The sequence below is a fragment of the Mus musculus genome, chromosome 2 (assembly GCF_000001635.26).
Source record: "Mus musculus strain C57BL/6J chromosome 2, GRCm38.p6 C57BL/6J".
Classification (NCBI taxonomy): domain Eukaryota; kingdom Metazoa; phylum Chordata; class Mammalia; order Rodentia; family Muridae; genus Mus; species Mus musculus.
This window is the reverse complement of record NC_000068.7, coordinates 25,714,109-25,740,124: the sequence shown is the minus strand read 5'-3', so window position 1 is coordinate 25,740,124 and position 26,016 is coordinate 25,714,109. Positions and strand designations below refer to the sequence as shown.

At 46.8% G+C, this 26,016-nt stretch overlaps 1 protein-coding gene across 2 annotated transcripts; it reads right to left on the bottom strand.

Moving 5' to 3' along the window:
- Obp2b (odorant binding protein 2B) lies at positions 1–26,016 on the bottom strand. 2 transcript variants are annotated; one of them, XM_017319078.2, is made up of 8 exons: positions 25,166–26,016; positions 2,982–4,555; positions 2,331–2,464; positions 2,056–2,126; positions 1,487–1,597; positions 799–900; positions 510–536; positions 1–323 (listed from the first exon to the last, which is right to left on the bottom strand). In XM_017319078.2, exons 2-7 carry the CDS (start codon positions 3,201–3,203, stop codon positions 511–513), a joined length of 666 nt encoding a protein of 221 aa, XP_017174567.1. In that variant the 5' UTR covers positions 3,204–4,555; positions 25,166–26,016; the 3' UTR covers positions 1–323; position 510. The 2 variants fall into 2 exon arrangements, with proteins under 2 accessions (XP_017174567.1, NP_001365209.1); NM_001378280.1 differs by lacking the exon at positions 25,166–26,016 and having other exon boundaries at positions 2,982–3,118.

The window sequence follows — 26,016 nt, the reverse complement described above, 5'->3', positions numbered from 1 at the left end:
TGATGCTGAAATGCTTTATTAGGAGTCGCTGGGGCTGGGGGCAGGTGAAGCCAAGGTCAAAGGGAAGTCCATCAGTGAAGGTGAGGAAAATGGTCCAGGGTTAGGGAGCGCCAAGGGCGTCTCAGAACTGAGTTGGCTTTAGGGCAGGATCAGCAAGTGCATCCATGATGGGCTGGCTGCTGTGCCAATGAGAATACAGCGGAGTGGGAGGCGCTGGCCAGTGGTCTTCTATCCTCAAGCATTTGTGCAGTTATTGCTGGAGAGCCATAGGCAGGAGAGTGACTGTTTCTTACACGTGTGACCTGGCAAGTGTCTGCATGTTCCTGTGTGGGGGAGATGAGGAGAGGTAGCCATTCGGAGAGCAGACTCCAAGGATTAATGAGGGATCACTCACTACTTGAGTAGGCCACTTTTGCACAAGTGGATGAGAAGAATCAAAGCACATGGACCCTCCAACGCCAGAACCCAGGAACGTAGGGTTTCCATGGTACTTCCAGAGGGCCACTTACCCTAGTTACTCCCAGACACACACTGATCTGTAGAAAGCAAGAACAGGGCTTGGGTGAGGAGCTTTTGCATAATGACCCATCACATCTGCAGCTCAGACCCTCCCAAGGCCAAGACTTGAAGCTGGGCTCTGGTGCCCTTATGAGGGGGGAATCGTGTTTTAGGGGAGGCAAAAAGACACATGTAACACAGAGTGACACAGACACACAAGGTACCCAGAGGCACACAGGAACAAGCAGAGCAGAGATCCAAGCTGAGTTTGGGAAGTTCATGGTCAGAGCCTTCTCTCACCCAGCTGCTCGGGTACAATGATGTTTTCTTCTCTGAATCCCTTGCTCATTGCAAATTTCTTGAATTCTTCCATGGCCTCTGGGTTTTTCTCAGAGTTTGTCCCTATGGGGAAAGGGCCAGGTGAGGAGGGCAGCAGTAATGCAGAGCTCTGCAGGGAGCCAGTGACAGAGGCAAGAGCACTGACCAGCACTGGGGCTGCTAACCTGAAGCAGTGAGGACAAGGAAGAGGACCCTGGCAGGGGACATACTTCTCTAGGATGAGGACTCCCAAACACTGAGTACCCCCCAAAGCCCTCTGTGAACCTTAAAAGGCCTTCACCATCACTCCCAGATCTTTAAAAACTCTGGATCTCAGAAGCAAGGTGCTGTCCTCTGACCCTGGGGGATCCTACCTGCACACCAAGGCCTCTGTCAGGTTATTTAGCTTCATATTGACTGGCACATGGGTGAGATCTCTAGATATGTCATTTTCCACACCAGAAGTAAACACCCCTGCTGAATGCTCAAGCACCCAAAGGTCACATAAGCTAGGTACCCTCCCAGATGACACTTTCAATTTAGATCTTACATATTGTCTGGGCAACACGTTGAGTCTCCCCAGTCCCCAGTGCCCATCATGGCTGTTGCTATTTTGATAGCTACTAGAAGCATAGACTGTGGACAGGACACGGGGTCTCTGTTTCCTCACCTATGAGTTTCCCCTTCCGATGTGACCTCCCATGGCGCTGGCCTTCACAATACAAGATGTAGTAGCCCTTTACAGAAGTCTCCTGTATATAGATGGTCTTCTTGCCCTTGACTAAGGTGAACAGAGAAATAGTTCTTAGCATTTCATTTCTTGACACATTTGGAGGTTTTTCAAAGAAACCATCAGGAACACCTATGGTTAGTCACACAGGAGAGCCAGGCTGTCCAGCCCAGTGATCTCCATAATTAGACAGAAGCTATCTTCCAGGACATGGCCAGGTCCTGCTGAGGATTCCAAACAAGGGAAGAGTTGAGAAGGTCGCCAGGCCTGACCCTCCCATCCTTGCTTTTCTGTTCTTAGCATTGCTTACTTAAGGGTCAAGAGCTATACTGGAGTGCCTCGGGGTGGGCATGGGAGAACAGTTAGTAGCTGGTGCTGAATAAACATGACCTCTAATATGCGGTACATGGACTATGACGTGGTGGTTGTACTGGGAGCTAAAAAAAAGGCAGGCAGCCTGTTTGCAGGAACTTGCCCCTGCAGGAAAACGTGGGCTATATGGTACTCACAGGCAGTGTACTTGTGAGGCTCGTCAGTTTTATGCATCAAAATTTTTTTCATGTGACAATGACCATTGTCCCTGTAAAAGAGAAGTCATGCTCAGGTCACTGGGCATATCGCCTGACCAGGCAACTCGGAAGATTTATATCAAGACCATGCCTGAAATTAAGAGTATGGCATGGCAGCAAGCCCCCCTCATAAGCAGGGCATTCAGTAACCTATACCTAAATAAGAATTGGGATGGCAAGAAAGACAACTGCAGAAGCTTAGTGGGGACACTCACCAGAATGTTAGCTGGGCCTCTAAGCTCCCTCCTTCCAGGGCTATCACGGTCATAGGGAACACTTTCATAGGTCTCTTCCCATCTGTGTGATTCCTGTCAGACACCATGGCCTGTGTGTACCAGATCCCAGAGAACTGCAGAAGACAGAGCCCAGATTATACCTCAGTCTGTTTCCTATTGTTCCCAGGCTCTAGTGCCTGAGCCTGAAGCCTGAACAGATATTCCAGAGCCTACAGTGCTGCTCTGAAGAGGGCTGACATCACACATCACCACATATGAGAGAGAACCCAATCTTGGGTGATCTGGACTAATGAGAACACAGGTTCTGTGCTTTCTAAGTGTATGCTCTTAGAGGTCGGGAAGTCAGCACTGAAGAAGTGCGCTGTCCTAAAAATCACAAGCTATGAAAATTTCTGGTATGACATGTCACTTAAGCAAAGACCTGTGACATGACCCACTCATTCTCCTGCTCCAGGCCAGTGCTCTTGGAGAGGCTCTGCTAATAATGCAGTAGTGTACCTGATCTGACCATTCCATGCTGGGGTGCAGGGCTAAACTTTAGTCTTCAAGAACCCCACTTGAACCGGTGGGCCAACACCAACCAGGGTCAGGCCATCTCCTACCACCACCCATTGTCCCTTCCATCCTCACATCCTCCAGGTCATCTGGCGGGGCTTCCTGAGCCTTCAGGACAGCCACCAGCCCCAGCAGCAGGATGGTGAGGAGCAGGCTCTTCATCTCCAGGCACTGGGCTCTCACACAAGGCAGGTCACCTGGGCAGAGTGTGCTCTGGCTCCTCACAGGGTGCCCTTTATATCCCCCATGGACAGGGACGTGTGCCCACTTGGCACTAGCCATGTCCCTCCTGTCCATCTCTCATGGCCAAACACACATCCATCATGGAGCTGAAGGTTGTTGTTGTTGGGATCTGATGAATATCAACTTAGTGTCACCTGTAGATAAAGAAAGACACACAATGCTCTGGAAGGTCTGCGCCACCCAAGTGCTGTGCTCACAAAGGACCCTGGGGAATGAGTAACTCGGGTGGAGGGGATGGGCCAGGCTTCCCTTCACACTCCTGCCCTGCGTCTGCCCATGGCTGCCCTGAGCTATGATCCCTGAGATCTGGCCTCTGATCTCCTGCTGCTGAGAACTAGGCTGAGTTTCACAACCAGAGACCATCTTCTGGGTCCCAGATGGCTTGGCCCCTGCCTGGGGACTCACCTCATTGTCCCTTCCCCGCCTGGATGCCCCATCAGGACTTCTCTGTAAGTGGGGTCACAAAATATCATCAAGGTAGACACCCTGCCACTAGGGAATACCATGACCCCTGACCCACTTCATCCTGCAATGAGGCCAGCCGTGCTCTCTACAAAGCACTTCTTACTCTCAGATGTCTTAGTCCTTTTTCACAAACCGGCCAAGGCCCATCTACTGAACCACCAGGTAGAGTTCACTTTCCCTACATCTCAATTGTAAGTTGGCTGCATGAAGAATTCCAGCCACGCATTAGGGTCATGAGTATGTGTCCCCTAAATGAATCAGTGAAAGGGTTCATGTCTGTGACTCCAGGGGGTTCATGCCCAACAAGGGGACTTGACCTTTTGTTGCTCCCTCCTCTGAGGGCCCACTGATGGGACATTTGCCGAGCCGGGACTGCCCTGATACAACTGAGGTCCATATGTGTTCATTTCTTGCCATCTTGTGCTATGTGAGGTATGGAGACCCAGGCTCCATCACACCTGAGTTTCTCTTGAACTTAATGTCTCCTGGGTTCACACCCTCCCAGCAGGTTCTTTTCCTCATTAGCCTTGAACAACCCTGTGGTTTAAACATGGACAAATCTCCCTCTTTTTGTTCATATAACCACACGATGCACCAAATGTGTCCAGAGTTTATTATGACTGTATTATTTCTCTATGGACCTCAACCGAACTAGGTAATCAGCAGGAAATTTGTTTTTCACTCCTGAACATGCAATTCCTGGGCCCAGCCACCTTTCCTGAAACCCAACTGACCTAGACCCTGGAAACAAGTTTGGTCCCACAATAGCTTTTGCGCCTCTCTGGACCAAGATAAAGAAGCTTCTAGAATCTATAAACAATATTAATGAACTCTCTATGACAGGTTCTGGATTGTGCCTCCTTAGGTCCTACCATGCATCAGTCCTTACCCCAGAAACCCCGCATCATGGAAGGCGCTGCTGAGCAGGAAGCATCAACCACCTGGTGGGAGAGGAAGGCCACTGCTTTTAGGACCAGAGCTAACATTTCCATGTCTGTGGAGCATCCTCAGTGCTCCTGTCATGTTTTCCTCCTCTTGCATGCATGAACCACTTATCTAAGCCACTTAGCATGTAGGTACACATGCTTCAATCCTTGAGACAGGAGGGGAACAACACACCCATGCTTGGGAAAGCCTGGACTCTGGCAGTGCTCTGAGTGTCAGTGAAGTCCTCTGGGTGCCTGCCATTGCCCACATCTCCTGGCTGTGGTCAGTCTCTGAATGTTCCCAGCTCCCCCACTGTTAGCAGGCAGCAGTGAAGTTAAAGTGACAACAGACATTAGTTGGAACAGGTAAATTGCAGGAATTTTTTCCTGCAGATACATGAGCAAATATCTCCCCCGCTCAGATGGGCACCAAGCAAAAACCAACCTATGACTCCACCAATTTCCATCTTAGAATACTTATGAGTTTGTTGAGTTCATTTCCAGAGCCTGGATGACTCCAAAGCAGACTTACTACATTAAAGTCTCATACAGCATGGATAATGACTTCTTCATCCTTTCTCCAATGAAACCTTTCACAGTCCATGTTCTCTAACATAGCCTGAGGCCAGGAGGTCACATGGAATTAGGTCAGAATTCCTTACGGGGGTGGAAGGTACAGGAGAAAATGACTAGAATCTCAGAAGAGGAACTCTGAGATTCTCCCAACACCTCCTTCTAAGGCTGAGTATTAACAGTCCACAGGTAGATCTGGACAGTCCCTTGTAAGTAGTTACAGTTGCCCTGATGAAGATAATAGTCACTAAGATAAAAGAATAGCTGTGTGCATGGAGGACAGTGCCCAACTCTAAATAGGACTGGTGCCACCGATGGTGGACAGGATCTGGAACTTGAAGTTATATTCTACTGAGGATAGGTGCTCTCTGCAAACAGAAGTACAGATACCAGGGCCACCCTTGAGAGATGGTAAGTTAAGACAATAAAGCTTTCTGTTCCCAGTGCTTCATGGCCTGAATTATTTATTTCCCTGGGGTATTCCATTACACTGTGGTAGCAGGTGCTGCCTTCTGCTAGTCATCTTCCTCTTCTCCCTTGTCTCTGATTCTCAGTGAGGTCCCAGTTTCTTGGTGCTGCTCACTTGTAGGTGCTCACTGGAGAGCCAATGTCTGAGCTTTGCATAGCATTTACATGTAATGAAACCTTGATGGTTGCTGCTGCAGCCCCGAGCTGGCCTGAGCTGAGACACATCTAGAAAGCATGAGATAAATGAGTGTCCATGAAGACCACAAACCACCCAAAAAGTGGGTTACAACTTGTTCCATGGCAGTCAGGCCAATCATTTCAGAGACTGAGTCTCCTACAGCTTGAAGCCCAGTTGTGGAATATAGATAGACTCAAATCCTAAAGAGTCTGTGTCAAGGTAGACTCTGACTCAAAGTACTGATGGACAAAGCTCTGATTCCCCCAAGCTGTGCTAGATACTTCCTGATACACTGACACCCAGTTAAGTGCCTCTGTCTCCATTTTCTGTTTCTCTGGCACACAGTCTTGAAGAGCAGGTGTGAAGTTATTGAACACACTGTCATGTGTGGTTCTGAAGCCCTATTTTCAGAGGCTCTGCAGAACGAAGCCATGGCTGGTAGCAATTAGTCACTGAGAGGGTCTCCTTCAACTACATCTCATTCTGACCCTTTGTCCCTTCTCTCTGCTACCTTGATACCATGAGATGGCCAGCTCCTCCCCTGAACCTTCTCTGCCATGATGCTCTGAGTCACCATAGGCCCACAGCCATGAGACCAATCAATCCTAGGCAGAACTTCTGAAAGTGGGAGCCACAATAAATGCTTCCTCCCTTCTCGTTGTTCTCTGGTGTGTTTAACCCAGTGATGGAAACTTGGCTAACACAACCTCAGTCTGCAGGAATGGAAACTGATAGGATAATGGGTCTGGGTTTTTCCTCCCCCCTTGAGAAAACATGGAATATCCCAGCCTGGCACTCAGGAAGGGCCAAATCCAAGTTGCTCACAATGTTATCTGCTTCATTAAAATACATTTATCAAATGCAATTTAGTTTCTGACAAAAGTACAAAAGCAATTCTCCACCGTCCATCCCTTGGCACTGCATCAGTTGCCAGCCACAGGCAGGTCAGCCAGCCTGAGTGTTCCCTTCCAAGTCAGCTCTGACAGGATTACAGGCCTCAATTTCCTGTTGGTCTCAAAGCAATGAGAGGAAAACAAAGAAAGGATTGTCATGATCTGGGTGGCAAGGCAGTTCTGAGATCTGTCAGCAAGGAACAACCCTGTAAAGGGAAATTAGTGGGCTGACTTCTCACACTTAGAACAGCTTTGTAAGTAGGATGGACACAGCTGACTGGACAGAAAAACAAGTGATGCATTGAGAAGCATTTCAAGTTACATGAACAACATTTGTGTCGGTGAGGAAAACTCAACCCTTACCATCAGGTAACCAAACCAACCGTGGACAGGAGCAATGTACTTGAACAGAGATGACCAAAGATGCCATGTGTCTGGTAGGAAGCTCACAAGCACATGGGAACATTTCAGCCACCAGTAAAGCAGACACCACACACCCAAGACAACGACCAGGCATATTTAGATAATAGCAACTCAGATGCACAGCTGCAGGAAGACAATTGTGTAAATATATTTTAGAAAACCATTTGTGATTTTTTTTGTTGCTATACATACTCAATATATGGTCTAGCATTTTCTTTCAGGTATACCTTCCAAAATGCAAGCATAGGATTAACTACAACTAATAGGTAAGTTTCTTTATAATGATCTAGAACTAGGAATGGTGGGGCAAACTCGGGGGGGTGGAGGGGGTCCATACAGTGAGTTACTACCTGCACTGATATGGAACAAGCTGCTGACAGAACATTGTGCATTGGTGTGAAGGCGTCATGCTGAATGAACTTATCCTGAGAGGTCACAGCCAGTTGGCTTTGTTCTGTAATATGCCATAGAGACATACAGAGAGGTTGAGGAAAGATCTCTGGTTCCCCGGTGCTATGAGATAAGGATTAGGGGACCCTGAAGGGGAGGCAGGAGGGAGATTTGGGAGTGGCATGTGGTGGGAGTGGAGTTATCCCCAGGACTGAAGGTTAGTTTGACTTGTAGACTAAATCTATGCAAGTCATCTATGAACAGAACCAACCCGTGTGTTGGTTAGATAGAGATGGTGCTAATCTCTTTGACGTCAGCCCTATGGGTTTTCAGTGGAGCACATGATGTTTGTTAGGTGCTGCTATGAAGCTGACCTGGAGCCTTGTCTCTGGAAAGACTGTAGCAGGAAAGAGGGCAGACTCAAGCCCACATTCTCAAGTTCCCTGCTATGGTACCTTGTTGAAGTAAAGCTCCAACCCTAATAAGCCCGTGCAATAAAAACACAACTCCTCTCCCTGCAGTAGGGAACTGTTCAGGCAGCTTCCTGAAGTGTGTCCGTTTTGACGTGGATGTGGTTGATGCTGATGGTGCAGGAGCTCCTGTGATGATAAGTGTGGTCTTCTATTTCTGGTCTCCAGAGAAAATGAAGCTGCCCTCCATGTTCCTGATACACTTCACAGATAGAGGATGCCTGAGCCCTGTGGAGAGGGGCAGCCCATCTTCAGACACTCCAGCCCCTGAGATTTCTTGGTATGAGCCAACTATCTTATCCATATCAGATAAGCAATTTAAACAGACCTATAACCCCTAATGATAGAGAAGCAGTCATTAAAAGTCTCCCAATCTTGCCAGCAGGAGGTGATGGTGCCTATAGGAGGTAGAGGCAGACTGATCTCTGTGAGACTGAGGCCAGCCTGGTCTACAGAGAAACTTCTAGGACAGCCAGGGCTGCATAGAGAAAGAAATTCTGTCTTGAAAAAAGGTCTCCAAATTTAAAAAAAAAAATTTAAAAGCTCAGGGTATTAGTGCAGAATTCTACTTGTCTAGACCTTCAAAGAAGAGTTAATGCCAATACTCCTCAAATTAGCCCACAAAATACAAGTAGTAGGGACATAGCCCATTTCATCTTCTGAGACCACAGGTACACTGATGCCCAAACCACATAAAGACCCAATAAGAAAGATAATTACAGGCTGATTTCCCTTATGAATATACATACAAAAATATTCAATAAAATGCATGCAAACCAAATCCAAGCACACATCAAAAAGATTATCCATCATGATCAAGTAGGCTCCATCCCAGAGATGCAGGGATGATGTTTCAATATATGAAAATCCATAAATGTAATCCACCATATAAATAAACTGAAAGACAAAAACCACATGATCATCTCATTAGATGCAAAAAGATGGCTTTGACAGCATCCAACATCCCTTCATGATAAAAGGCTCAAAATGAGTAGGAATATAAGGGACATACCTCAACATAATAAAGGCAATTTACAGAAAGCCCATAACCAAAATGAACTTAAATGGAGAGAAATACAAAGCAATTCTACTAAAATTAGGAACTAGGCAAAGTTGTCCATTCTCTCCATATCTGTTGAAATCTTGAAGCCTTAGCTAGAGCACTAGACAATTGAAGGAGATCAAATGGATGCAAATTGGAAAGAAAAAAGTCTAAGTATCTTTATTTGCAATTATATGCAAATAGTATGCAGAAATGACCCAAAAAATTCCATCAGAAAACTGCTACAGCTGATAAACACTTTCAGCAACATAATTGGATGCAAAATTAACTCATAAAAATCAGTAGCCCTGCTCTGTACAAATGACAAATATACCAAGAAAGAAATTAGGGGAACAACTTTTGACAATAGCCTCGAATAATGCAAAGTATCTTGGTTAACTCTCACCAAGCAACTGAAAGATCTGTACAACAAAGTCTTTAATTCTTCAAAGAAAGAAATTGAAGATACCAGAAGAGAAAGACCTCCAATGCGCCTGGATTGGTGGGATTAACATACTAAAAATGACTATCCTCTCCAAAGCAATCTACAGATTCAACACAATCCCCATCAAAATTTCAATACAATTCTTCCCAGAACTTGAAAGGTCAATTTTCAGCTTCATATAGAAACACAAAAATCTCAGGATGGCTAAGACAATCCTGAATAATAAAAGATTTATGGAGGATTCACCATCTCTGATTTCCAGTTGTGCCACAGTGAAATAGTAATAAAAATAGTGTGGTATTGGCACAAAACCAGACACATTTATCAATGGAATCAAATAAAAAACCCATATTTAAATCCATATAACTATGAATACCTGATTTTTGATAAGAGACTAGAAATACAAACTGGAGGGGGGGAACATCTTCAACAAATGGTGCTGATCTAACAGGATGCCTGCATGTACAAGAATCCTAATGGATCCATATCTATCATCCTGCACAAAATCAAGTCCAAGTGGATCAATAAAGACCTCAACATAAAACCAGATACACTGAACCTGAGAGAAGAGAAAGCTGGGAATAGCCTGGGAGACAACTTCCTGAACAGAGCATCCATATCTCTATAGTAAGGTTAATAATCCATAACTGGGATCCTATGAAACTTTGCTTCTGTACGGCAAAGGACGCTGTCAATCTGACAAAGAAGCAACTTATATAATGGGAAAAGATTTCCACCATCTCTACACCCAATAGACAGTTAATATCCAAAATATATAAAGAACTACAAAAAAAAAAGGTGGGAGCTCCCCTTTTCTGAAGAGAAAAGGAGGAGGAGAGGCTGAAGAGGAGGAGAGGTGGGGGAGGAGAGCTGGGAGAAGGGGAACTGTGGTTGGGATGTAAAGTAATTAATCTAAGAAAGAGGACACCTGAAAAAAATTTAAAGTAGGGCATAGATCTAAACAGAGAACTTTCAATAAAGGAGACTCAAATGGTGGAGAAACACTTAAAGAAAGATGTTCAACCTCCTTAGACATCGGAGAAATACAATTCAGAACTACTTTGAGATTTGATCTTACACCTGTCAGAATGGTTGCAAATCAACAGAACAAATGAGAGCTCGTGCTGGGAGGATGTGGAAAGAGAGGAAGAACCACCCAATGCTGGTGTGAGTGCAAACTGGCACAGCCACTGTGGAAATCAGTGTGGTGGCTCCTCAGGAAGATGAGAATGGATCCGCTTCAATACCCAGCGATATCACTCTCAGACATAGAGCCAAAAGATTCTTCATCCTACCACAGGGACACTTAATGCTCTGTTTATAATAATCAGAAATTGCAAACAACCTAGCTGTCCCTCAGCAGGAGAATGGAAAAAGAAAATGTGGTACAATAGAGTATTACTTCGCCATTAAAAATGATATGATGTGTCTGTGGGCCATGGTGCCACAGAGGGCCATGTTGATGCCCAATGCCTATGTTACCGCTGGAACCATGTGCAAGTCCATGCTCCATGCTCCTGCTGACTGTAAGGGCAAGGAAGCCACTTTTGCCATGATATCAATGAATGTAGATGCACAGTTGAGACATAGAAGGTTCTGTGACAACCCTACCTCCCCCTCTCAAAAAAGTAGCAGCCTAGGCAGAAAGCGACTGAAGAGAACTCTTAGAAATTGTGATAAAGATGCTGAAGGGTAGCTCTGCCCAGCTGATGTTTCTGGTGGATGGGTAAGGACTCAATTATCTTTAAGAGACTGGCCACTGGAAGTTTGACCATGCTTGAGTATATGGGCAACATAAATCAGACTCTTCCTCTTCCTCCTCCTCCTCCTCCTCCTCCTCCTCCTCCTTCAGGGTGGGAAGGTCAAAAGGGAGAGGGAGTTGTGATCTGGGTTCATGCTGTGATGTTTCCAAATAATCAATAAAAATATTATGTATTTTAAAAATGACATCATGAAATTTGACTAAACGGAAAGAACTAGAAAAAAAAAGCATCCTGAGTGAGTTATTCCAGAAAAACAAACATGGTTTGTATTCACAATATGTGGATATTAGCAGTGAAGTCATAGATAACCAAGAAATAATCCATAGAGCCACAGGGGTTAGGTATAGAGTAAGGGACTATAGGGAACAAAGAATCTTGTTAGGAAAGGAAAATAAAAAGACAGTTATGAATTGGGGGCTGCAATGGAAGAGTTAAGTGGGAAGTGATGGAGAGAGGGGGTTATGGGAGGAAATGCAGGGAGAGACAACTAAAATTAAGGGGCATCTGAGGGGTAGTATGGAAACTTCTTAAAATGTATTCATATATGAAAATAATTAAAACAAAACCGTTAGATAATGGAGGAGGCAGAGCCCCAAATGGCCATCTCTTGTCACCAAACAAAACTTCCACTACTGTGATTGGGTTACATCTAATTGAGTTGTTGGCCAAAGAGTCCCATGGGAACCCCCAAACAGCCAGACTGTTGCCAAGACTATGGGCTTGTCTCCACAAACTGACAGAAAGCCCCCATTTTGAAGACAACACCTGTGTAACTCATTGAAAAGGGAGATGTGGAGCCAGAGCCTTCACCTCAACTTTCCAGCATCCTCCTTAACTCTGCACACTACTCAAATGTCATGTAAACATCAAGCCAGCCACAAATCCTGTATCTACAGTGGTGTACTGCCTGCAAAACATGCTAGGGCAACAATAGCACAAAGCTTGTGGAGGTAACCAACCAGTGACTGACTTTAAAGTCACTGCATAAGACGGAACCTATACCCAACACCGCCTCACCGCCTGTATGATCAAGAACCTGAGACCACGTAGCTTAGGGTCCTAGGGTAAAACCAGATCATACTGGTCGGAAAGAAAGGATAAAACTGTAGTAGTAGACAGGCAGTGGTGGTGCACACCTTTAATCCCAGCACTTGGGAGGCAGAGGCAGGCGATTTCTGAGTTCGAGGCCAGCCTGGTCTACAGAGTGAGTTCCAGGATAGCCAGGGCTACACAGAGAAACCCTGTCTTGAAAAACCAAAAAAGACAAACAAACAAACAAACAAACAAGCAAAACCAGTAACAGTGAGCACACTGAGAAAGGGGCCCTAGCTTCTTTGCCTTCTATTGAAGAATAAAAAATTACTGAACTCTTCCTCACCCCAGAGCCCGACCCCTCCCATCTAGAGAGTGTTCCCAGAACACTCCTGAACTCTTCACCCCAGAATGCATTCCTGAACTCCTCATCCTAGAGTTCGAACCCTCCCAACTAAAGACTGTTCCAAGAACATTTTTGAGATAAGGGCCTCCTGGAACAACCTCAGAATGAACCGGGTACATTGCCAAATAATAGGACATGACCCCTTAGTTACGTAGAAACCCTTGGCAGAACCCCTTGTCCCTTGGCAGAACCCCTTGGTTATGCAAACTTGTACTTTCCCTGCCCCGCTCTCCCCCCTTGAGTTTTTCCTATATAAGCCTGTGAAAAATTTGGCTGGTCGTCGATTCTCCTCTACACCATACTAGGTGCATGAGTTTCGACCCCAGAGCTCTGGTCTATGTGCTTTCTTGCTGTTGCTTTATTAAATCTTGCCTTCAACATTTTGAGTTTGGTCTCGGTGTCTTCTTGGGTCCGCGGCTGTCCCGAGGCTTGAGTGAGGGTCTCCCTGCGGGGGTCTTTCATTTGGGGGCTCGTCCGGGATCAGCGCGACCACCCAGAGACCCTAGACCCACTTTAAGGTAAGATTCTTTGACCTGTCTTGGTCTGGTGTCTGTGTTCTGTTTCTAAGTTTGGTGCGATCGCAGTTTCGGTTTTGCGGACGCTCAGTGAGACCGCGCTCCGAGAGGGAACGCGGGGTGGATAAGGATAGACGTGTCCAGGTGTCCACCGTCCGTTCGCCCTGGGAGACATCCCAGGAGGAACAGGGGAGGACCAGGGATGCCTGGTGGACCCCTTTGGAGGCCAAGAGACCATCTGGGGTTGCGAGATCGTGGGTTCGAGTCCCACCTCGTGCCTTGTTGCGAGATCGTGGGTTCGAGTCCCACCTCGTGCAGAGGGTCTCAATCGGCCGGCCTTAGAAAGGCTATCTGATTCTCTGAGTTGCTTGTGGTCAACGTGAAGTCGCCGCCGCTTTTGGTTTCTTTTTTGTCTTAGTCTCGTGTTCGCTCTTGTTGTGTCTACCATTATTCTAGAAATGGGACAATCTGTGCCCACTCCCCTTTCTTTAACTCTGGAGCATTGGAAGGAGGTGCAGGTCAGAGCACACAACCAGTCGGTGGAGGTCAGAAAGGGTCCGTGGCAGACCTTTTGCGCCTCCGAGTGGCCGACGTTTGGAGTGGGCTGGCCACCAGAAGGTGCTTTTGACTTGTCACTAATCGCCGCCGTCAGGCGAATTGTTTTTCAGGAGGAAGGGGGTCACCCTGATCAGATCCCCTACATTGTGACCTGGCAGAATCTCGTCCAATTCCCACCTCCGTGGGTCAAGCCTTGGACCCCAAATTCTTCGAAACTGACGGTCGCGGTTGCCCAGTCTGATGCAGCCGGAAAGTCCGGCCCATCAGCACCCCCCAAGATCTATCCAGAGATTGACGACCTCCTCTGGATGGACTCCCAACCTCCCCCTTATCCCCTGCCCCAGCAGCCACCTGCAGCCGCCCCACCACAGGGACCAATAGCGAGAGGGGCACAGGGACCGGCGGGGAGGACTCGGAGCCGACGAGGCCAAAGCCCCGGGGAGGAAGGGGGGCCGGATTCAACGGTTGCCTTACCACTTAGAGCACATGTGGGAGGGCCAGCGCCAGGACCCAATGATCTCATTCCTTTACAGTACTGGCCTTTTTCCTCTTCTGATTTATATAATTGGAAAACTAACCACCCTCCCTTCTCAGAGAACCCCTCTGGGCTTACTGGGCTCCTTGAGTCACTTATGTTCTCCCATCAACCCACTTGGGATGATTGTCAGCAGCTTTTGCAGGTTCTTTTTACCACAGAAGAAAGAGAAAGAATCCTGATGGAGGCGAGAAAAAATGTTCTGGGAGAGGACGGCACACCCACTGCCCTCCCTAACCTCATGGACGAGGCTTTCCCCTTGAACCGCCCCAACTGGGACTACAACACCGCGGAAGGTAGGGGACGCCTCCTTGTCTATCGCCGGACTCTAGTGGCAGGTCTCAGAGGAGCCGCTAGACGGCCCACCAATTTGGCTAAGGTAAGAGAGGTCTTGCAGGGGCAGACTGAACCACCCTCAGTCTTCCTTGAGCGTCTAATGGAGGCATATAGGAGGTACACCCCTTTGACCCCTTGTCAGAGGGGCAGAGAGCCGCTGTAGCCATGGCCTTCATTGGTCAGTCCGCTCCCGACATTAAGAAAAAGCTGCAAAGGCTGGAGGGGCTCCAAGATCATACGCTCCAAGATTTAGTAAAAGAAGCAGAGAAAGTCTATCATAAGAGGGAAACAGAAGAAGAGAGGCAGGAAAGAGAAAAGAAAGAAATGGAGGAAAGGGAAAATAGACGGGATCGCCGTCAGGAAAGAAATTTGAGTAAAATTTTGGCCGCAGTTGTAAATGATAGACAGTCAGGAAAAGGTAAAACAGGGCTCCTGGGCAACAGGGCAGTGAAACCGCCAGGTGGCAGAAAGATACCACTGGAAAAAGACCAATGCGCCTATTGCAAAGAGAAAGGACACTGGGCTAGAGATTGCCCTAAAAACCGGGAGCGATCCAAGGTCCTGACCCTAGAAGATGATTAGGGAAGTCGGGGCTCAGATCCCCTCCCTGAGCCTAGGGTAACTTTGTCCGTGGAGGGGACCCCCGTCAACTTCCTGATAGACACCGGAGCAGAGCATTCAGTACTCACTAGCCCCCTAGGCAAGCTAGGCTCTAAAAAGGCCATGGTGATTGGAGCCACTGGTAGTAAATTTTACCCCTGGACAACCGAACGAGCCCTACAGATAAACAAGAACATAGTGACCCACTCCTTCCTGGTGATACCTGAGTGTCCTGCTCCCCTCTTGGGGCGCGATCTGCTAACCAAACTAAAGGCTCAAGTCCAATTTACTTCAGAAGGCCCACAAGTAAGCTGGGGAAAAGCCCCCGTTGCCTGCCTTGTCCTCAACACAGAGGAAGAGTACCGGTTGCATGAAGAGCAACCCAAAAATGCAGTCTCTTCAGGCTGGCTAACTGCGTTCCCCAATGTCTGGGCAGAACAAGCAGGAATGGGGTTGGCTAAACAAGTGCCTCCGGTTGTGGTAGAACTTAAAGCTGATGCCACCCCCATCTCGGTAAGACAATACCCCATGAGCAAGGAAGCTAGGGAGGGCATCCGGCCTCATATCCAGAGGTTGCTAGACCAAGGAGTTTTAGTGGCCTGTCAGTCCCCCTGGAATACACCACTTCTGCCGGTTCGAAAACCAGGGACTAATGACTATCGCCCGGTGCAAGACCTCCGGGAAGTTAACAAAAGGGTCCTGGACATTCACCCCACAGTCCCGAACCCGTACAATTTATTAAGCTCTCTCCCACCTGAGAGAACATGGTATACAGTCCTGGACTTAAAAGATGCCTTCTTTTGCCTGCGCTTGCACCCTAAGAGTCAGCTCCTGTTTGCCTTTGAATGGAGGGACCCAGAGGGCGGACAGACTGGTCAACTAACCTGGACAAGGCTACCACAGGGGTTCAAAAATTCCCCCACCCTGTTTGACGAGGCCCTCCATCGGGATCTCGCGCCTTTTCGCGCTTGAAACCCTCAGCTTACCCTACTACAGTAAGTGGATGATCTCTTGGTTGCGGCGGCCTCGAAGGAGCTGTGTCACCAGGGAACTGAGAGGCTCCTCACAGAACTGAGTGACTTGGGGTATCGAGTTTCGGCTAAAAAGGCACAAATTTGTCAAACTGAGGTAACCTACCTGGGGTATACCCTCCGAGGGGGTAAAAGATGGCTCACAGAAGCCCGGAAGAAGACTGTTATGATGATCCCCTCGCCAACCACCCCACGGCAGGTACGTGAGTTTCTGGGGACTGCTGGCTTTTGTAGACTCTGGATTCCAGGCTTTGCAACCCTAGCGGCACCTCTATATCCTTTGACTAAGGAAGGGGTTCCTTTTGAGTGGAAAGAAGAGCACCAAAGAGCTTTTGAGGCTATCAAGTCGTCTCTAATGACTGCCCCCGCGCTAGCATTACCAGACTTGACTAAGCCTTTCGTCCTATATGTGGACGAGAGAGCGGGCGTAGCCAGGGGAGTGTTGACACAAGCACTGGGACCCTGGAAGAGACCTGTAGCCTATTTGTCAAAGAAATTAGATCCCGTTGCTAGTGGATGGCCCACATGTCTGAAAGCTATTGCGGCAGTGGCCCTGCTGATCAAAGATGCTGACAAATTGACAATGGGACAACAGGTGACTATTGTAGCCCCTCATGCCTTGGAAAGTATCGTGTGGCAGCCACCTGACAGATGGATGACAAATGCCCGAATGACACACTATCAGAGCTTGCTGCTAAATGAGCGTGTAACCTTTGCGCCCCCTGCCATCCTCAACCCAGCTACCCTTCTCCCTCTAACAAATGATTCCGTCCCAGTACATCAATGTATGGACATCCTCGCTGAAGAAACTGGGACCAGAAGGGACCTGACTGACCAACCCTGGCCTGGAGCTCCCAGTTGGTATACGGACGGCAGCAGTTTCCTGATAGAGGGGAAGCGAAAGGCTGGAGCTGCGGTGGTGGACGGGAAAAAGGTAATTTGGGCAAGCGCTTTGCCTGAAGGGACGTCGGCACAAAAGGCTGAACTTATAGCGCTTATACAAGCCCTCCGAGAGGCTAAAGGTAAGATCGTTAACATCTACACTGACAGCCGCTATGCTTTTGCTACCGCACACATCCATGGGGCCATCTACAGGCAGCGAGGGCTATTGACCTCGGCTGGTAAAGACATTAAAAACAAAGAAGAAATTCTGGCCCTGTTGGAAGCCATACATGCACCTAAGAAGGTAGCCATCATCCACTGCCCCGGCCACCAAAGAGGAGAAGACTTGGTGGCCAAGGGCAACCGAATGGCAGACTCAGTGGCAAAACAAGTTGCTCAAGGGGCCATGATCTTAACTGAAAAAGGTGATCCGCCCAAAAGCCCTGAGGATGAGAGGTATAACATAAAAGAGCTATTGTGGACCAGTGATCCCCTCCCATACTTTTTTGAAGGGAAAATAGAATTGACTCCCGAAGAAGGAATAAAATTTGTGAAAGGACTACACCAATTCACCCACCTGGGAGTTGAAAAAATGATGAGACTAATTAAGAATTCCCGATACCAAGTCCCCAACCTGAAGTCAGTGGCTCAAAAGATTATAGACTCCTGCAAACCATGTGCATTCACTAATGCGACTAGAGCCTACAAAGAACCTGGAAAAAGACAACGGGGAGACCGTCCTGGAGTGTATTGGGAGGTAGATTTTACTGAAGTTAAACCTGGAATGTATGGTAACAAGTATCTGTTAGTATTTGTAGACACTTTTTCAGGATGGGTTGAGGCGTTTCCCACTAAAACTGAGACTGCCCAGATTGTGGCCAAGAAGATCCTTGAAGAAATCCTGCCAAGATTTGGAATCCCTAAGGTAATCGGGTCCGACAATGGACCAGCCTTTGTTGCCCAGGTAAGTCAGGGCTTGGCCACTCAGTTGGGCATCGATTGGAAATTACACTGTGCTTACCGCCCTCAAAGCTCAGGACAGGTAGGACCTTAAAAGAGACCTTGACTAAATTAGCCATTGAGACCGGCGGGAAAGACTGGGTGGCTCTCCTCCCTCTTGCGCTCTTCCGAGCCCGAAACACCCCTGGACGTTTCGGGCTCACTCCTTTTGAAGTTCTGTATGGAGGACCTCCCCCCTTAATGGAAGCTGGTGGAACATTGGTTTCCGACTCTGACCCTGTCTTACCCTCCTCTTTGCTTATTCATTTAAAGGCCCTAGAAGTGATTAGGACCCAGATTTGGGACCAACTGAAGGCAGCCTAGGTCCCCCAGGGACCACCACAGTACCCCACGGGTTCTGAGTTGGAGACAAAGTCTTGGTCAGACGGCATCAAACCGGCAGCCTCGAGCCACGGTGGAAGGGACCCTATTTGGTGTTACTGACAACCCCTACTGTGGTAAAAGTTGACGGGATTGCCTCCTGGATCCACGCCTCCCACGTCAAGAGGGCCACCAGTCAAGATGAAGAAAACCACGAAGACAATTGGACAGTGGCAGCCACTGACAATCCTCTTAAGCTTCGTTTGCGCCGCAGGTGCCACCCTGAGCCTAGGGAACCATAACCCTCATGCTCTAACTCAACAGTCTTGGGAAGTGCTTAATGAGGAGGGAAACATTGTATGGGCAACCACTGCAGTCCATCCCCTCTGGACTTGGTGGCCTGATCTCACACCTGACATCTGTAAGTTAGCAGCAGGATCCCCCAATTGGGACCTCCCAGATCATACTGATCTTAGCAACCCACCCTCTGAACAGCGGTGTGTCCTGGGCGGGATAGGGAACTCATATGGATGTTCGGGGCAGTTCTACCGAGCTAATCTTAGAGCTGCACAATTTTATGTTTGCCCTGGTCAGGGTCGGAGCAAAAGGCTTCAACAAGAATGTGGGGGGGCATCAGATTACTTTTGTGGTAAATGGACATGTGAAACGACAGGGGAAGCTTACTGGAAGCCCTCCTCTGACTGGGACCTAATCACGGTAAAACGAGGTAGTGGCTATGATAAGTCAAACCAAGGAGAAAGAAACCCCTATAAATATCCAGAGAATGGGTGCGCTTTTAAAAACAGCCCCCAGGACCATGCAAAGGTAAATACTGCAACCCCCTACTTATAAAGTTCACCGAGAAAGGGAAACAACACCGTCTAAGTTGGCTTAAAGGAAATAGGTGGGGTTGGCGAGTATACATTCCACTAAGAGATCCTGGGTTCATTTTCACGATCAGGCTGACAGTGAGAGACCCGGCGGTGACACTCGTTGGGCCCAACAAGGTCCTTATAGAACAGGGCCCCCCAGTCGTACCGGCTCCCCCAAAGGTCCCAGCTGTACCAGCTCCACCAACTCCACAGCCCAACTCAGTGGTACCCTCCCTAGGGACTAATACTCCCCTCATAAAGCCTACCTTGGCTTCCCCACCGCCCCTAGGTACAGAGAACCGTCTGGTCAGTCTAGTCCAGGGAGCTTTTTTAGCTTTAAATAGGACTAACCCTAATATGACTCAATCATGTTGGTTATGCTATGCCTCTAGCCCCCCTTATTATGAAGGAATAGCTCAGATCAGGACTTATAATATTACTTCAGATCATTCTCAATGCCTTTGGGGAGAAAACAGAAAGTTGACTCTAGCAGCAGTTTCAGGAAGAGGGCTTTGTTTGGGCCAGGTACCTCAGGATAAAGGGCACCTCTGTAATCAGACCCAGAACATCCAGTCTAGCAAAAGTGGTCAGTATCTAGTGCCCCCCTTAGACACAGTATGGGCTTGCAATACCGGTCTCACTCCTTGTGTGTCTATGTCTGTTTTTAATAGTTCCAAAGATTTCTGCATTTTGGTTCAGCTTATTCCTAGACTCCTGTATCATGATGATAGCTCCTTTTTAGACAAATTTGAGCATCGGGTCCGCTGGAGAAGAGAACCCGTTACCTTAACTTTGGCAGTTCTATTAGGATTGGGAGTAGCGGCTGGAGTAGGTACAGGAACTGCTGCCTTAATTAAGACCCCCCAATACTATGAAGAACTACGTGCAGCTATGGATGTTGATCTTAGAACTATAGAACAGTCTATAACCAAATTAGAAGAATCTTTAACTTCCCTGTCAGAAGTGGTGCTACAGAATAGAAGGGGATTAGACTTATTATTCCTTAAAGAAGGAGGACTCTGTGCTGCCCTAAAAGAAGAATGTTGTTTTTATGTTGACCATTCAGGAGTAATCAAAGATTCTATGGCCAAACTTAGAGAACGCCTAGATATACGTAAAAGAGAAAGAGAAAGCCAACAAGGATGGTTCGAAAGCTGGTTTAATAAGTCCCCTTGGCTCACCACTCTCCTCTCCACTATAGCAGGACCTTTAATTACACTTATGCTTTTGCTTACTTTTGGCCCCTGCATCCTTAATAAGTTAGTAGGTTATGGTACTAAGGCAACAATATCGGGTCCTTCAAGAGGTTGAAAACTCGCTCTAAGATTAGAGCTATTTTCTAAAAGGAGTGGGGAATGAAGAATAAAAAATTACTGAACTCTTCCTCACCCCAGAGCCCGACCCCTCCCATCTAGAGAGTGTTCCCAGAACACTCCTGAACTCTTCACCCCAGAATGCATTCCTGAACTCCTCACCCTAGAGTTCGAACCCTCCCAACTAAAGACTGTTCCAAGAACATTTTTGAGATAAGGGCCTCCTGGAACAACCTCAGAATGAACCGGGTACATTGCCAAATAATAGGACATGACCCCTTAGTTACGTAGAAACCCTTGGCAGAACCCCTTGTCCCTTGGCAGAACCCCTTGGTTATGCAAACTTGTACTTTCCCTGCCCCGCTCTCCCCCCTTGAGTTTTTCCTATATAAGCCTGTGAAAAATTTGGCTGGTCGTCGATTCTCCTCTACACCATACTAGGTGCATGAGTTTCGACCCCAGAGCTCTGGTCTATGTGCTTTCTTGCTGTTGCTTTATTAAATCTTGCCTTCAACATTTTGAGTTTGGTCTCGGTGTCTTCTTGGGTCCGCGGCTGTCCCGAGGCTTGAGTGAGGGTCTCCCTGCGGGGGTCTTTCACTATCCTCTTGTAGCAATACCTGAATTTCTCAAAATAATGTGCATTATCTACAGAGGGGTTGAGAAGATCTGAATATCAGAGAGATTAGTGAGAGATTTGGGAACCACCAACATGCTGATAACTGAAGCCAAGGGAGAGGACCTGGCCTTGCCCAGTAACAGCAGAGATGGAAGAAAGACACATTTGAACTAGCAGAGGCAGCACGGCTACAGGGATGTTTCTGAAGTGGCAAGAAAGGGGGTTGAAACGAATCCTGGGGCTATGGAGGGTGAGAGTTGGGGAGCCCAGCCAGAGTTCCACCTCGTGATTCAGCCTATCTGTCTTCCTCTTTCACCCCCAATTTTACCCCTCTCTTCCTCTCAATAATTGGCATGGAACTAACCATAAAATGATCTGGATTTAGGGTGGGTCTTCCCACTCAAATAATTCAGTCAGGAAAAGTAACTCACAGGTTTGACCAGGAGCTCGGGTTTAGTATTCTCCTTGACAAGCAATAGTCTCACAGTATCCATCGTGCAGAGACATTCTCAAGGCCCCAAAATGATTAACAATGGCTCGCATGGCTTGTCCCACATGGGCTATTGAAGTCACTTGTGATTACTACATCTAGGTCTGTCTATCCCTCTGTGCTTGTTTTATGACATTTGGTACACAAGTGTTTGTGTCTTCTTTTAAAAGCTTTTTTTATGTGTTTGTTTATGTGTTTATGTGTTTGTTTGCCTGTACGTATGTATAGTCCAGAAAAGAATGTTGGATCCTCAGAACTAGTCTTACAGATGATTTCAAGACATCACATAAGCACTGAGAACCAAACCTGGGTGTTCTGCAAGAGTAGCTAGCCATTGTTCTTAACCGTGGCAAGCTCTCTGGCTGCTTCCTGTATCTTCTTCATAGATTGTTCCCTTTACTAACATGTAGTGGCCTTGTTCATCTCTTCCTGCTAATTGTGGTTGAGATTTACTGTCAGAATGAGTAGAAATTCCTTGCTTAGCCCTGACTCCCATTTGCAGGTGCTCTGCTTGTCTCTCCCCGGAGCCCGTGTGCTTCATTGTCAGTGAGACAAGTTTCTTAAAGAGCAAACTGTCAGACTATGCGTGACAGTTGGAGAGTCTTAACTCTTTACATTTCCTACTCCTATTGAGTGGGATTTGCTGCTTCCTTCAATTTTGATACTCTTCTTTCTTTCTAAGAGATTTTTGTTTTCAATTATGTGTGTTGTGTGTCTGTGTGGTCATGTGCACACATGTGTGTGCAACTGTGAATGTGTGTTGTGTCTCCTCTGTGTGGTCATCTGCACACACGTGTGGAAGAATGACTGTGAGGCAAGAAGGGAGTGTTGGGTCCCATAGAGATGGAGGAGTTACAGGCAGTTGTCAGCTGTCTAATATGGGTGCTAAGAACAGAATCTGGGCCCTGGCAAGAGCACTGGGCAACTGTAACTGCTGAGCCACTGCCCCAGGCCCAATTTTCTTGCACAGCAGGTTTGTTAGTCTACCATGTTGGATACTGTCCATGGATTTTTTTTTCTTGGCTCTCCTAGTTTACCTAGCCTTCTTATGAAATGTATTCTTTCTTAGGTTCTTGAGAATGAGGCTGCCTGTCTTCTTTCTCTGTTACATAGTATTCTTGAAAGTATCTTCTGGGCACTGGCTGAGTGCTTGTAAATTGTTTTAGTGGGTGCTTATCCTGGAGGGCCTGTATTTCTCAATAAGTTTTAAAAGATGACATAGCTGGCTATGATGATCCTAGTTAGCAGTTACTGAAGGGTTTGAAATATGCTGTTCCATGCTTCACCGGCTCACGGGGAGCCTGATGAGAAGTTTGATGTTCTGATGGGCTTCCCTTTATGAATTGGTATTTTCATTTTCTCTTGAGCCTTTAACATTGTTTCTTTGCTCTGTCATCATAGTATTTTAACCATAATTTAGATGCTTCGTTTCTTCTCTAATCACATGTTTGAGATCCTAAATAACTCCTATGCTGGAATATCCATTTATTTCTCTAGCTTGAAAAAAATCTTGTGCTATGATTTTGTTACACCAATTTTCTTTGTCATTAATTCGTGCATCAGTCCCTTCATTTTACTCTGTGATCCTGTCAGAGTTCTTCAGAACTATTGCCATATGTGTGTAGTTTGGGTTTTTGGGTTTTTTTTATTGTTTACACCCGGATGTGTGCTTCCTCTAGGCTATCAGGGGTGGTTTCTGCTGTGTTTTGTCTGATTTATTTTGTATCTCCAGAATTACTGTGTGTTTTTCAACACAATCTAATATTTCTCACCCATGTTGTTGGCTCTCTAGTCTGGGTTATGAATCCTTCCTTTGCTCGTTTGCTTCTTTGGACTGTGTTGAAGGCTAATGTTTGCAAATAGAGGTTTGAGTGCTCTCTTTGGTAGTTCAACCATTTCAGTCTCTTTGGAGTCTGAAGAGCTGTCTTCATGGTCTCTGTGTGTTTGTGAACTCTGCATATTGAAGTTTCAGATTTGTTTTGGGGTCTTCTTAGTGAGCACCTTTCTCTTGAAAGCTCAACTCCAAGCACTTCTCAAAGAGGAGAAAGAATCTGACATGGTGGCAGCATCATGAAGCTTTCTGGAAATACACTCAACCCAACTGTACTGGCTGGTTGTGTGTCAACTTGACACAGCTGGAGTTATCACAGAGAAAGGAGCTTCAGTTGAGGAAATGCCTCCATGAGATCCAACTGTAAGGCATTTTCTCAGTTAGTGATCAAGGGGGAAAGGCCCCTTGTAGGTGGGACCATCTCTGGGCTGGTAGTCTTGGGTTCTATAAGAGAGCAGGCTGAGCAAGCCAGGAGAGGCAAGCCAGTAAAGAACATCCCTCCATGGCCTCTGCATCAGCTCCTGCTTCCTGACCTGCTTGAGCTCCAGTCCTGACATCCTTTGGTGATGAACAGCAGTGTGGAAGTGTAAGCAGAATAAACCCTTTCCTCCCCAATTTGCTTCTTGGTCATGATGTTTGTGCAGGAATAGAAACCCTGACTAAGACACCAACTAAAGGCAATTGTTGTGCTACTTCCAACCACAGAAGAGAGAGCGGGAACATGATACAGAGTGAGCTATGAAGTTAAATTTACTTATGGTAAAAGTAGTACGCATGGTTGAATGAAGGATGACTGGGTGGGGCTAGGGGCGTGAAAGTGCTTTCCTAGAAGCCACTCACAAAAAGCCAGATTAGTTGCAAGGAGCTCTATAATCAGTGTTCATGTGGGAGAGGATGTGGAGACAGTTTCCCAGAAGCATGAGGGCCAGCTGACCCATTCAGTACACACATCAGAAACAGTACAGAGAACCCTGTGTCACACGGGTTGGAGGCAAGGACCCATAGTCCACTTAAAGCTGTCCTCAAAACTCCACACTTTGTATAAGTTGTATGCCTACTTCACACACAAATACACACGCATACCCACACAATTTATACAAAACAAATGGATATTAGATAGATACATAAAAGAAGGAAGGAGAAGATGCTGCAAGTAGGAGTGCATAACCAGAAGAAAGTTTTAAAATCTGATTATACCATAAAATAAAATGCATTTAAAAATCAGATAAAGATAAACATTAAAAATAAAAGGAAATCTTTTTTAAAAATACACATAAAAAAGCATAGTAAAAAGGGAAATAAAAAAGAACAAAAAAAATTTAATGACAAAATCTAAGAGTCTGGGGCTAGTAAGCTGGTTCAGCAGTTAAGAACATTGCCTGTTCATCCAGAGGTCACAAGTTCAATTCCCAGGAATCACCTTATGTGACTCATAAGGTGATCTGATACCCTCTTCTAGCATGCAGATGTACATGCAGACAGAGCATACATTAATAAATAAAATAAAATAAAATAAAATAAAATAAATAAAAAATCCAAGAGTACCTTCTTGGATCCCTAACATTGGAAAATATACAAAGAAGGCACAGAATGGGGGAAATCAGAAGAACAAAACGATTTTAATGAAAAACAAACAATAGTACCTTCCTGTACCACTATTGTTGGAATCTTGTGGGTAGATGGAGCTCTGTTGGTGTTGAGCAGCCCGCCATTCACGCTGCCCACTCTGGTGCTGAGCCTGGCTCTGTCTCAGGATAGTTATCCTACAGAGCTTCCTTGGCATTCGGAGCCTGCTTTTGTTGTGTGCTTAAAGCCACTTGATTGCTGTGGCCAAGCAAATTCTCACTTGTCCATCCACTTGAAGTGGCTAGTGTCAAAGCCACACTGTCTTGTGACTTCACTGTAGAGCGGGGGAAGGCAAAAGGCCACTGAGATCTATGCTGGAGACCAGTCGGCTCTCAACAGCTTGAAACCAGCAAAGCTGAGAACTGGGCTTCAGAGGCGCTCTTGATCTGGTGAACCCACGGAGAACCATGGAACAGGTAGGCGGCTCTGGAGTCTGAGCCGCTGACCAGCTCAGATTCAGGGATATAGCTTTCAGAGCTATTCTCAGGTGACAGGCCATCCTCTTTGTCACAGAATATGGGGTAGGTGTCTGGCCCCATGCCCTTCACAGCCTGAGCCTCTGCTCATCCACATGTACCTGGGAAAGGCCACTCACTCTCCTCAGGACAGCCTCATCATGCATTGTTCTCCTACCCAGGAAGCCCGTGCAGGGCCCCCCAACCCCTGGCCTTATGATTGTGTTTTCTCTTCACTCCCGCACAGAATCTCAGCCACAGATAATCCCATCTGATCACTGACAGAACCTGACTATAGCCCTCCAAGAAATGGGGAATGGGAGAGAGGATTTTCATTCTAGTGTGAACCTGTCACAAGGGCCAGCTCACTATCACACACATGTCCTCAGCTGGATTTAAGACTTGTGGGGGCT

Coding starts and splice junctions, on each gene's coding strand:
- Obp2b (XM_017319078.2), bottom strand. CDS start 3,203: ATGGACAGGAGGGACATGGCTAGTGCCAAGTGGGCACACGTCCCTGTC. Junction 2,465..2,981: donor CGCCAGATGACCTGGAGGAT/GTGAGGATGGAA, acceptor TGTCTTCTGCAG/TTCTCTGGGATCTGGTACAC. Junction 2,127..2,330: donor GAGGCCCAGCTAACATTCTG/GTGAGTGTCCCC, acceptor TCTCTTTTACAG/GGACAATGGTCATTGTCACA.